The sequence below is a fragment of the Mustela putorius genome, unplaced genomic scaffold, assembly GCF_011764305.1.
Source record: "Mustela putorius furo isolate JIRA1106 unplaced genomic scaffold, ASM1176430v1.1 tig00000561_pilon_pilon_pilon, whole genome shotgun sequence".
NCBI lineage: Eukaryota > Metazoa > Chordata > Mammalia > Carnivora > Mustelidae > Mustela > Mustela putorius.
Window position 1 is genome coordinate 1,589,514 of NW_025421415.1, and position 13,138 is coordinate 1,602,651.

The window sequence follows — 13,138 nt, forward strand, 5'->3', positions numbered from 1 at the left end:
AGACCAAGCTGCTATTTGTTTAGGAGTTCCTTGAGGGCACAGGGTCCCATGTTTTTTATCTGTGCTGTCCCAGGAACAAATAAACAGTTTGGGGCACAGAATAAACATTCAAGAAATACTTGCTGAATTTAATTTCAAAACTTATTTTCTTTATTCAATAATCTCTTGATGTTTATGGACTAAAAAAACTCCTAGTCAGCGCCAAAAGGGTACACCCCTGGCATTCTGTCTTTGAAAATCAAGGATGAAAGCAGATGAGTAATGAGTACCAAGTCTTTCTTCCTGTCATCGCAGAAGCCGCACCAGATTAAATGGGAGGCTGCCTGACTACTGCAGCACTTACTTTGTATTGACAACATAATGCTCACTTAAATTTCATCTTCTACCTTGTTATCCATTAGGAAAACTGGGGCTTAAAGCCTAGTAGTGAAAACTCCTTTTCCTACAACTAAGAATCCTGTGCCCGCACTCACTTCATACATAATTACACATCACTGAAATCAGGTCATCTCAAAAATCCCATTATGCAGTTGCCAACTGCAGTTTCATGATAGTTCATGAGAGCACAACACCATAAGATTTCTCAAACTCAAAGGTAAAGTGTTTTTTAAAAAGCCATAAAATGACTTCCAAGACAGAACCAATGGCCCTTATCATCAAGTGAATTCCATGGAGGGTGTGTAAGTGAATCTTAACTGTACCATTGGTTTATGGTACTCTCCCCCTTTTCTTTGCCAACTGGACTTCTGGCCTCCCTCATGTGTTAACCTCCTTCTCAATGTGTCTTCTTCACGAGGCTGAGCACTTTGTTTATATGACCCATAAACCCCCTAACATCAGGCACACAGGTATTCATGATTCAATGATGGCCCACAAGACAGGACTGAACCACAAAAACTACGACGAGTACCTACTAAGTGGGCTGGTTCAAGGCTTCCCCCTCACAGCTTCTAATTTCACATTATCAGTATTTCTATGCTCTGGCTAACAACATCTCTAAGCACCCTGAGGTCACAGTCTCTACCAGCAGCAGTAAAGAGATCTCAGTTAGAAAACTAGAGGGAAAAAGACAAAAAGGTAAAGTAGAAAGTCAATAATAATTCTATTTCTAAAAACCATTTTAAGGGATGTTTTAGAAACCCTCTGAGAAAAGCTCTATTTGTGAGATAAGCCTTTTTTTTTATTTTGGGCCCTCCATTTTCATAATGATTCTCGGCCTCTAACAAGAGGCAAAAAGCAAAACAAGCTGTGACAGAGAGACACCTGTTCTGTGAATTCACAATCAGACTCAGTGTTGAGTCCCTTTGATTCTGTCCGTTATTCACACCAAAGTCCAGAGGATTTTGGAAATCTAACAACTGAAAAATGAGATACAAGTATGAGTTAATTTATGCATCGGCAAAGCAGGTATACCTTAATACCATCAGGGAGCACTGTGTAGTGGTGAACATTTCTGCCAACGGAAATCCCAAATGACAGAAAAGATTTTCACATTTTAAAAACATAAGTAGCAACAACTTTATTAGAAATGCTAATGCTTGCTCCAAAGATATGTATAAGGAAAAACTAAATACTCCAAACTGAAACACATTATTGTATTACATTTAATAATAAATTTCAGCCAGAAAGTTGATGAAAATTTATTTTTTTTAAATTTTATTTATTTATTTTTTAAAGATTTTATTTATTTATTTGACAGAGAGAGATCACAAGTAGGCAGAGAGACAGGCAGAGAGAGAGGAAGGGAAGCAGGCCCCCCGCCGAGCAGGGAGCCCGATGCGGGACTCGATCCCAGGACCCTGAGATCATGACCTGAGCCGAAGGCAGCAGCTTAACCCACTGAGCCACCCAGGCGCCCGATGAAAATTTATTATTATTAAAAACAAGCTAGTGAGGGCGCCTGGGTGGCTCAGTGGGTTCAAGCCTCTGCCTTAGGCTCAGGTCATGATCCCAGGGTCCTGGGATTGAGCCCCACATCAGGCTCCTTGCTCGGCAGGGAGCCTGCTTCTCCCTTTCCCTCTGCCTGCCTGCCTGCCACTCTACCTGCTTGTGCTCTCTCACTCTCTCTCTCTCTCTGTGTCAAATAACTAAGTAAAATCTAAAAAAAAGATAAAATAAACCAAGCTAGTAAGACCATTTAACTGACTAAAATATATACGTAGTTCAATTTTGTACATGGAACGGGGTGAACACATTCCACTTGTGCTTCTGTAAGTATGGTTCTTAACAGTTTCAGTTACTTAGTGTAGGTAATAGACTACAACCTCCCATTATAATAGAATTTTATAGAAAAGTTAGATACTGGAGCACCTGGGTGGCTCAGTGGGTAAAGGCCTCTGCCTTCGGCTCAGGTCATGATCCCAGGATCCTGGGACCAAGCCCTGCATGGGGCTCTCTGCTCAGTGGGGAGCCTGCTTCCTCCTCTCTCTCTGCCTGCCTCTCTGCCTACTTGTGATCTCTGTCAATAAATAAATAAATAACTTAAAAAAAAAAAAAGAAAAAGAAAAGTCAGATACTATACTTCCCTTATTTTGACCTATGGTCCCTTTTCTAGAAACAACCACTTTTAAGCTCAAGAGTCACTTTGTTTTGTTTTGTTTTGTTTTTTAACAAAGAAGCCTGAATCAACTGTCATCAATACCTACAATTAGTATTAGCTCTCCTACCACCAATGCCACCCTGGTTTAAGTTCAGTCATTATGAAAGAGCCTGGCCTCCTTCTCAGTTCAGGGGTTTAACAATTGTTTGAATGTCTCTAGTGAGAGTTGTCCTGCTGCAATTCCCAAAGAGAGGAAAGGTATTGCTCTTCAGAAAATAATACTTGGGGACAAAATCAGATCACACCTTAATATACAGTTGATTGGAAAACCAACTTCCAAATCATGGATACTCCTTAAGTCTATTGAAAAGCAAAAATGATGTGATGTCGCCGGCACAGCAATCTTCTGTCCTGAGGCTGTTTCTGAAGCATGGGATGCGGGCACTGGCTGGGCCACAGAAGCAGGTATGGAAGGACCAACGGCTAGAATGAACACAAAAATTCCAAAGAAAAAATTCCACTTGGTAACCGTTTCTCTTAAGTTATTTACATCACTTACAACTATCTCCCTTTACATGAAGTATGGCACTTTTAAGAAAAGATACCTCATTTACCTTCAAGCAAGGAATTTGGTCACTTGCCTCTGTGAACATATGAACTGAGCCATCAACTTCTTAAAGTAACTTACCCAAAACAAGGGAGGCTTTCAATGCCATCTTAGAACCATGTAAAAAAGATCTTACTCTTCACACAGCATGCAAAACATAAAAGCATATGCTACTGTCTATTGTTGCAGGGATGTATGCCTTCAGCCTGGCAGGCACCAACTTCTTTCCAAGAGGCAGCAACACTTAATATTTGAAGGGCTGTACTTGAGGCTTAGGGCAGATAATAACAACATCACTTTTTAAGAAGTAGCTTTGGCTATTTTAGGCACATATGTTGTAGTCTAACAGAGCCATCTAGTGCAATCCTATTACAGACCAGAGAGGTTTAGCAAGTAGTTCAAGTCCTACAGCTATTTGGTGACCAAGTGAGAAGCTCCACCTTAACCCTTCACTGCTAATCCCCCACTACTCTAATTACTTTCACTACGAAATCCAACCGCAGACCCTCATGCAGCAGATGGGAAAAGTTTTTAAAACCAGGTAAAACCATTCCGAGTCTCTCCCTTAACTGTACGATCAAACAATAAGTGTAATGATTACTGCCGTAGGCAGTAAGCTCTTCTCCCTCAAATTCCAATGAATTCACAATGTTTAAGTGTTTACTAGTTAAAAATATGTTCAAAAGAACTACTTTCTGTAATTTCTTCTGAATGAACTATTGCTTCTAAAATAAAAGTAATAGAAAAATTCTCTTACCTTTTAGCAAATTCTATGGTGAAGTTATAAACTCAATTTAAATTTAATTCAATTTAAACTGATCTTTTTTTTTTTTTACATCACCAAGCATCATTGGCTCTTTAAAAAAAAAAGCTCACCATTTACTTACAAACCGTGAAAACTCTCTTAAATCATTAATTAGACGGCTATAAATGTACACCTAGAATATCTATAGAAAGAACATCTTACCCTTTGGATTTGGTTTTGTGTCCTTATCATACTGTAAGCTTTCCGCTTCACTTCCTGTTGCATCATCTTTTGTGGGAGGTGATGGGTTTTGAGGTGGAACAGGGGACACACTTGGTGACTTTGGCCCAGTGAGTGTCTTCTCTTTTATAGGAGTTAAAACTTGCTTCTTTGAATGCTGTAGTTCATGTTCATTCTGGGTCTTTAACTCAATTAAAGACTAAAAACAATTTTTAAATAAAGTATAATTTGCAAAGCACTTTCCTTCATAATTAAGCAAAAAACGGGACGTTGTTTTTTTAAAAATATAAGCTTCCTTTCCCAGTTTGGATATTCCTAGTCTATTTTTCTTCATAATTTGCAAATTTTCTTATAGCATCTAGGACCAGAAAAAGGAAGATGAACAGGAAGGAAATATGATATCCAGAGCTGAGTACCAAATTGCATCCTAACTGGTAAGAAGGGATATTTGATATAACAAGTCAGGCCAGATGTCCCTGGGAATCGTTATTACCAAGGCAATGAACACAATGGAGGCCTGTTACTCAAACAAAAACATATCTAAATTGATTTTCTTCCTCTCCTTTGTTCAACTTTCTTCTAAAGATATATACATACGTACACACACACACACACACACGTATATGCACATACTTAAACTCTCGCTTCAGTTTTTCTACCTTCAACTCATAACCTACCTAAAGATCAGTTCCTCAAAAGAACAGTACCCTAAAGTTGATTATATAGAATCAAAAAATGTTTTTACATCTGAACAAATACCGATCTCTGTTGCCTAAAGACAGTATGAGGGCCATAAAGCACCAATGAACCAAGAACTTTGTCTTGGCTCCAGCAGTCAACTGAAACCATTACCATCAACACAGATTCCCAGAAACTAGGTCTAACGACATTCTCTTTCCCAGGAGTTCCTTTTCTGGCAGTGACTGACCAGGAGCTGGGGTTGGGGGGAATGGTTCCTACTACATGAGAAGACAGTATGGGGGCATCTAGGAGTCTGCTTGAGATTTTCTCATTTTGCACCCTCCTCTCTAAAAATAAATAAATCTTTAAAAAAAAAAAAAAAGAGCAGAGGGCATCTGGGTGGCTCAGTCAGTTAAGCGTCTGCCTTTAACTCAGGTCATGATCTCCAGGTTTTCGGATCAAGCCCAGCATTGGGTTCCCTGCTTAGCGGGGAGTCTGCATTTTGCTCTCCCTCTGCCTCTCCTCCTGTTCGTGCTCTCTCTCTAATAAATAAAATCCTTAAGAAAACAAAACAAAACAAAACAAAACTGCACACATGGACTCTATAAATACTTAATGAAGCAGAGTTGGGAAGCTAAGGTACTTTTCAGAAAGGAAGTTATCGTATAACGTAGGCCACTAATTAATAATAACAGTTTCCTACGAAAGGTAGCTCTATGGAAGTTCAGCTTTTAGGAGCAGTCCCGAGTGACACCGCAAAAGCTGGAGGAGGGGCTGGAGGGTCACCACTTGCCTGGGCGTCTATGCCTTCTCTCTGCAGAGCCACAGACACGCCGACAGTCGGGGCTAGCTCCACAGGAATAGGCGCAAGCTTTTGTTTGGCTCGGTTTGGAGGGTCAAGAATAAAAGCACCCTCGACTGTGACTGGGCGCTGGTTGATTTCTGTACTCCCTTTTTTCAGGAGTCCAGTTAAGGGTACCTCTGTACTTCCAAGTGACTGGTCTCCACAGCAAAGATGGATCTAATGTGAAAGAGAAAAATCAAAAGAGGCTTAATATTCTCTCCGGTCTCCTAAACACAGAAACTTAACAGATAGTTAAGGGCACCTGGGTGGCTCAGTCAGTGAGCATCCAACTCTTGGTTTTGGCTCAGGTCATCTCAGGGTCATGGGATCAAGCCCCATATCCAGCTCTGCACTCACGCTCAGCACGGAATCTGACTAACAGATTCTTATACTTGATGGTTAACATTGTTAATAAGGCACAAAGTTTACTAAGAACTCAATAATAGGGGCATCTGGGTGGCTCAGTGGTTAAAGCCTCTGCCTTCAGCTCAGGTCACGATCCCCGGGTTCTGGGATCAAGCCCCACATTGGGCTCTCTGCTCAGCAGGGAGTCTGGTTCCCTCTCTCTCTCTGCTTGCCTGTCTGCCTGCTTGTGCTCTCTCTGTCAAATAAATAAATAAAATCTTAAAAAAAAAAAAAAAAAAAGAACCCAATAATAAAGCCATTTGCCTCCACTTTTTTTTCTCTCACTACTACATACTCATAAATTACCACCCTTCTCTCTTTTAGGAGTTATGGTTACTTTAATATTTTACTATGCTATTTCACAAACTGTATCATTAATACATGCATGTAAACAGAAAACTAATACTTCAAGCATTTTTTTTCTATTTCCATTTCAACATTAATTTAAACACAGTTCTAAAAAGATAAGTAAGTTAGTGGATCCTGCCCTATTTGGCAACTATTTGTGTTCCCTCTCTCATTGTCTCTCTGTGTCAAAATAAATAAACAAGCAAACAAATAAATAATAAAACTAAAATAAAATAAAAGCAACTTTCTGCAATGCTTACCTGTAGTTTAGACTGAAGAGCCAGGTAAACATGAAGAATTTCTATGCTGCTACGTATTCGAACAGATGCTCTCTCTGGCTCAAAGTTTGGGTTGATTAAATCATTGAAGGGTTCATTTGTAACATCATTTCCCAGCAAAGAATAGTAAAAGAAAAATTCAGGCTGTCTTTCTGGAAGCTTCATGGTACATGGAATTAACTAAACATTCAAGGAAAAAGAAGAGAGTATTAATTTGTAAACCACGCATGTCTTTAAGATATCTGCTTAAAGACCTATCTTGAAGACAAACTTTAAGATATCTGCTAAAATACTGATTTTTTTTTTAAACTTCTAAGTCTACAATTATTCACTCAGAATTCCTACATCTCTGAAAAATTACAACCAAATGATCGGTTTAATGTTTCAAGGCTTATTTCAGAAAAGCCCAGAGACTAAAACATTTTTAGAGACTTCTGTTGTTTTCAAGTTTACTTTTCATTCAACTGACCCATGAACGAGTACATGGAAGTTCTTTTAGAAGGAAGTGGTCAAGTATTTTAAACTGAGCTTTCTTTATTTCCATTTACCTTATTTCATCTTATTCTCACTCTCCTACCCTCTTCATTTCTAAGAGAAGGGTTTTACACAACTGTAATCCAGACTATTAAATGTAACACCTTAGCCCAGGCCTTCGCAAAATACGCTTTCTAGCCAATCTGTCCAAACTGGGAAAACTATAAATTAATAGTTGCAAAAAGACACTTGCTTTAATGGGAGAGTTACTTCGCAAAGTTTGTACTTGCATAGCCACTCATGGCAAAGACGTGGATTCTTGGACAATACAATATGGAGTCATCTAACAGACCAAGTGCTCACTAGCACACTGTTAAAAAGACAGTGGTTGTGTTCATCGATGGGTTTTGAATATATCCTAGTGATCATACAACAGGGCTGTTAAATAACTATATCCTGACATGACAGTTACCTAAGACATCCTTTTAGGCCAAGCAGAGTTACAGGACAGCTTGTAGAGTTCGTGACAATAAAAGAATTAGCCACTTAGAATAAAACAGCCCCCCATTCAATAGTCACTGGTCTTGTGTGAAATAACACAGTAGATACTCAACAACTCTTGTTTCATATATATTTTTGTATGTGAAGTAAATGCTTACTTGAACCCCATACATTCAACTGTATTTGAGTAGGTTTTAGTCTATCTAGAGAGAGCCAGCACTTCTATACCTACAGTTGTTAAGAGCAGATTCTGAATTAAGCCCCCAATTCTGGTTCCATCCATGGGTTACTGTGAAGCTTTGGACTTCACAGTACTACTAACTACTCTATCAATCTGTACCTCCATTTCTTTTAGGCTTGTTGGAAGGACTGGAAGAGAGAATACTGGTTCAATAGGACAACTCCATCACACAGCACAGAGTCAGCTGTGCACAACTGAGCTGTGCTCAGGAAAAGCTCTGAGGCAAAAATATAGTATCCTTACCAGTGACTATTTCAGAGTTTAATTAGACAAGACTTTTGTTTCTTCCATCATCAGAAAGCAAAAAAAAAAAAAAAAAAAAAAATCTTAAGAACTAAAGATAGCCCTTAAATATTTCACAGTATATTTAATTTTAAGTTAATTCCCACTAAGAAAAGATTCTTTCAAAAATCCTTTAACATCTTTGTATTTGGAAGGTAATTTTTTTTAACCTTCGACATTCAATATTTAGAAAACCAACCAGTCCTCCTGCTCCTAACTCATTCCTCCGTTCTGTAACAGGACAGCACATGTCCTGAGTCACTGAGGAGCACCTGAAAAGGTATTATTTCTTACCTTTATTTGTTGCTTGGTGCTTTCTCACACTACACTTCTCACTAGCTTGAGGAAAGAACTAAATGACTAATTTATAAAACCCTTGGCTTGTCTATACATAATGAAAAAAGGAAACAATATCAAAAGATAACTAGATTACTGGGTCCAATTTTTTGTGTTTTTTCATTATTGTAAAATACATGTAACAGAAAATGTGCCATTTTAACGATTACAAAGCATGCACCTCAGTAACACTGAGTACATTCATAATGCTGTGTGTGCACTGGTCACATCTGGTTCCAGAATGCTCTCATCATTCCCAGGACAAATACTGCACCCATGAAGTAAAAGCTTGTTGAGAGTAGTCTCATTAGTAGTCTCCATTCCCCCTCTCCTCCAGCCCCAGAAAAGCACCCATCTGCTTTGGATCTCTATGGATTCACCTATGCTAGTCTATTTCATATAAATGCAAGCACACATCAGGTGGCCTTGTGTGTCCAGCTTCTTTCACTTGGCATGCGTTCAAAGTCTGCCTACACTGCAGCACCTGTCAGCACCCTGTTCCATTATAGTCGCGTAATATTCCATTGTACGGACAAGCATTTGGTTTATCCATTCATCCAGTGGCGGACAGCTGGGTTGTTTCCACCTTTTGGAAACTGTGAATACTGCTTACTACTTTGCTGTGCACGTTTTCATTTTTACACCTGCTTTCAGTTCTTCTGATTCACACCTAGCATTGACATTGCTGGATTCCACACTAGTTCGGTTTACTCTTGAGAAAAAACTGTTCGGCTTCCTTTTTAGCAGAGGAGCCAATGGTCAGTCATCAATCTGGTTTTTGAGTTTTTAAAAACTAAACGGAGTGACTGGTCCCAGTAAGTCATCTTGTATTACGAAGAGCTGTTTTAGTTGTGGATTCAATAAGTCAATTACTCTCAACAAGCTTTTACTGTACAAATGTAGCTTCACACATACAAACTACATGATAGTCATTTTGGTTATATTATCTCATCCCTCATCCTTATATGGAAAGTTGGTATTATCGCCACTCGACTCCTGAGAAAACTCAAGCCTCAGGAAGGTTACGGTGCCTAAACTGGAGGAGCCAGCTAGTAAGCAGTGAGTAAGCAGAGAGAACGCAAGCCCCATAACAATCCATCTTACTCCAAAACCGTGTAAGAGGGAAGAGAGCATAATACTGGAACAAGAGAATGAGGGAAGTGACTCTATGTCCAGAAATACGCAGGCCCTTTACTTAGCTGTAAAACCTTCCTAAGAAATGGTTTCCTGATCTTGAAAATGAAAATAATAATCCCCTAAAGTTGTGGGAGGATTAAACACAGTAGTTAGCATAATCCCTGGTCCATAGAAAAGGACACACAGTAAATGATGAGGAACAATTATGCCACCCAGAAGAGTTGAAAAAAATTAAAGTGGTAATGTAAAATGCCTTCGCATCTACTTAATAACACAGTAAAAATAGAACAGCCTCATTATCTAACATGTACCCTGATGTGGTTAATGAAGGCAGTGACATCGGACCTTCCCCCAGCAGGAACGGCATATTAAGGTGGAGCAATTCATAAGCAGGGCTTTATGAAGAAAAAGAGAGAAACTGATGGAGAGAGCCAAAAGCATGAATATGGAATGAAAAATTTTAAATATTTCCTGAGAAAAAGTGTTACCTGACACTCTTCCAAGTCATGTAGATATATATGGTCACTATCAGGTATTTCACTTATAAACATAGACCTTGTGGGAGCTTTGTACCTCTGAGGAAGTTAACAGTACAGTAAAAATTGAAGTCATAAGCCATTTTCTCTATTTTCGAAATTATTATTTCAGCTGCTATAGACTAATATAATGTTGAAAGTGGGCTGGATCTTGAGAAAAACGATGGAAGGACAGCTCATTTTGGAAGGAGGCAACGTTGGCATGGGTCATGAGTGTCCCTGCTCTCCTTGCTGAGGGCACCGAGACCACCAGGCCCGGAGCACTCTCCCCCAGGCTACTTCCCGGGGTTGCTTGTACAGCTGATAACCTCGAGGGATTAAGTATGTTCCTGGAGAGAGACCAGGACTTTTTACATTGCCAGTGGTCTATCTCCCAAGTTCTGTGCTCCTCAGCTGTGGAGCTGTTGCTTCTCCTTCTGTCTGCCAATCCCCCTGCTTGTGCTTGCATGCAGTCTCTCTCTAACAAATAAATAAAATCTTACAAAACATAAATGATAAAAATAAAAGAAAAATCAATGTTTTCGGATCATTGTGAATCCCTCATCAGAGGGAATGTCTCACCTGCTCCAGCTGGGTGGCGAAGGCTATGGTCACCGACATAATGAAGAAGTCAGAGCAGTACTCTGCTGGGCCGATCTGATGGTAGCCTCCCTCCTCATTTAGCACCACCACAATGTCCTTGGGGTCAAGTCCAGACAGGCTGGCAGGTACTTTATGGGGAAAACCACAATGCAACTACATTACAGTTTGCCATAAACCACGGTAAGATTTTGAAAGCCGGTTATGCTTTGTATTTTGCTGGAGAGTTTTCATGGATACACTCAGTACCTCGGTAAATTTCTCTATTCTTTTTCTTTCTTTCTTTTTTAAACACTCTCTCCCAAGAAACCATTTTTAACCACCATTTTCCTTCTAGTCTGAAATATGGTAACATTTTAAAATTGAAAAAACTGCAGAGAAGAGACCCCATAGGTTTCCAGAAGGAAGTGAATCTTTTTTTTTTTTAATATTTTATTTATTTACTTGACAGAGATCACAAGTAGGCAAAGAGTCAGGAAGAGAAAGAGGAGGAAACAGGCTACCCATTGTGCAGAGAGCCCAATGTGGGGCTCAATCCCAGGACCCCGAGACCAAGACCTGAGCCGAAGGCAGAAGCTCTAACCCACTGAGCCACCCAGACGCCCCAGGTAGTGAATCTAAACCACAGACTGAACCATCAGCCCAGCGTGGCTAAGAAGAGAAAGGGCAATGAATGGAGAATAAGGGAGTAGGAAACAGTGTTCCAGGCAGAAGGAACTGGAATACACAGCCTGGGAAGAAAAAGCACGCAGTGGGAGAGGTGGAGGGGTGGCGGGGGTGGCGTGTTGGCTCACAAGGTGAGGACTGACAGGCAGGAAGATGCGGGGTCGAGGCCCAATGAAAGATTCCCTACACTCCACACTCTAATGCTGGGGTCATTTTTCAAGATTAAGAGGAGAGCATGAAACAATTTTGGGAAGAGAAGTGATATAATGCATACCTCAAAGATATACATCCCCCATCAATAAGCAATCCTCTCCAGATTCCTATTTTGCAGCCTGAGAAATTGTACCTTTGGCTTGAAAAGGAGCTTTAAACCAAACGGTTCCCCCAAACAGTCAGGCAGCTGGAAAGACAGCTCGGACTCTAATAGGGGGAAGGCAGCATGCAGGGTTACCCCTGAAGAAATGAACTTCCTACAGCACTGGCTAAATATAGCCAAACAGTTAAGCACACAGATGCTCCAGTAACACAGACCGAGGTTTCAAACCAATTCTGCCATTTACCAGTTTTATGGAGAACCTGTAGGATTTCTTCCTGTTTCCATTTTTTGCTCTGCAAAGCTTTTATAATGTTGTTTAGAAGATCAAATTAAATAATCAAAGTAAAGCATCTGACAATCACTTTAATTAAAGACATCCACAAAACAGTAATGTCAGCAGAGCTTAAAAATGAGAAGAGGATGGGCGCCTGGGTGGCTCAGTTGGTTAAGCGAATGCCTTCGGTTCAGGTCATGATCCTGGAGTCCTGGGAGTCTGCTTCTCCCGCTGATCTCTCTCCTCTCGTGCTTGCTCTGTCTCTCTCAAATAAATAAATAAAATCATTAAAAAAAAAAATGAGAAGAACTATGACAGGTCTCCTAGTGCCAAGGAGTTACAGGCACAAGTTAAAGTTAAAGGGACGAGAACAAGGATAAACCTCCTGTAAGACTGGAAGGACTAAAGGTGTCAGTGTGAATGTACATGGTTCACTAAATGTACAGATAAACAGATATAAAGGCATATGTACCCATTTTCATATATGTGTGTTTATGTATACCTACATAAACCAAATCCCTCACTTTTTTCATTAGAAGGCCCTGGCAGCAGAACACCCCAATAGCAATAGGCATACCTTGCACCTAGACTCTTTCTTGTAAGGAAGCAGGGCTCCCTGAACAAACAGCTGAATCCAGGCCTAGAGAGGAAAGGACATCAGCCTGTACCATCTTCCTATGCCAGAAACCAAGAGAAAGTGCAAAGAATTATGGAGACAGGCTAAAGGAAACAAGCAGCTTGAAGGGGTTCCCCTTGCACAAATATGGGACAAACAATGATAGATATTTTAACCCATTAAAAAAAAAAAACAGTAAATTGAAGGTTTAAGGAATGAGTACTTTGGCAATTTCTTAATAATGAGTCACAAAATATCAATTCCCTAAGAAAATAGTAATTTACAGTTGAGAACAGATACACACTACACCTTAATCAAGTGATCAGAATGAGAATCATTTTATCATCAGTAATGAAGCAAATCCAAATTACATGCCACCTGCAAAGATGAAATGAGAACAACAGAGAGCATCACATCCGTGATATTCATGCCAAAGATGTACAACCTTCATCTATTAACAGACAAGCTGAAACGGTGCAGGGGGACAGGCTCA

General features: G+C 39.9%; 1 protein-coding gene across 4 annotated transcripts in view; it reads right to left on the reverse strand.

Annotated features, from left to right (window-relative positions):
- CEP120 (centrosomal protein 120) overlaps window positions 1-13,138 on the reverse strand; it is an 81,637-nt gene that overhangs the window by 41,633 nt on the left and 26,866 nt on the right. For all 4 annotated transcript variants that reach the window (XM_045081420.1, XM_004761349.3, XM_004761351.3 and 1 more), the window contains exons 6-10: window positions 10,756-10,904; window positions 6,670-6,867; window positions 5,606-5,833; window positions 4,114-4,330; window positions 2,845-3,022 (exon numbers count right to left, since the gene is read on the reverse strand). In XM_045081420.1, the coding sequence (XP_044937355.1) occupies window positions 2,845-3,022; window positions 4,114-4,330; window positions 5,606-5,833; window positions 6,670-6,867; window positions 10,756-10,904 (970 nt within the window). The remainder of the gene's footprint in view (window positions 1-2,844; window positions 3,023-4,113; window positions 4,331-5,605; window positions 5,834-6,669; window positions 6,868-10,755; window positions 10,905-13,138) is intronic.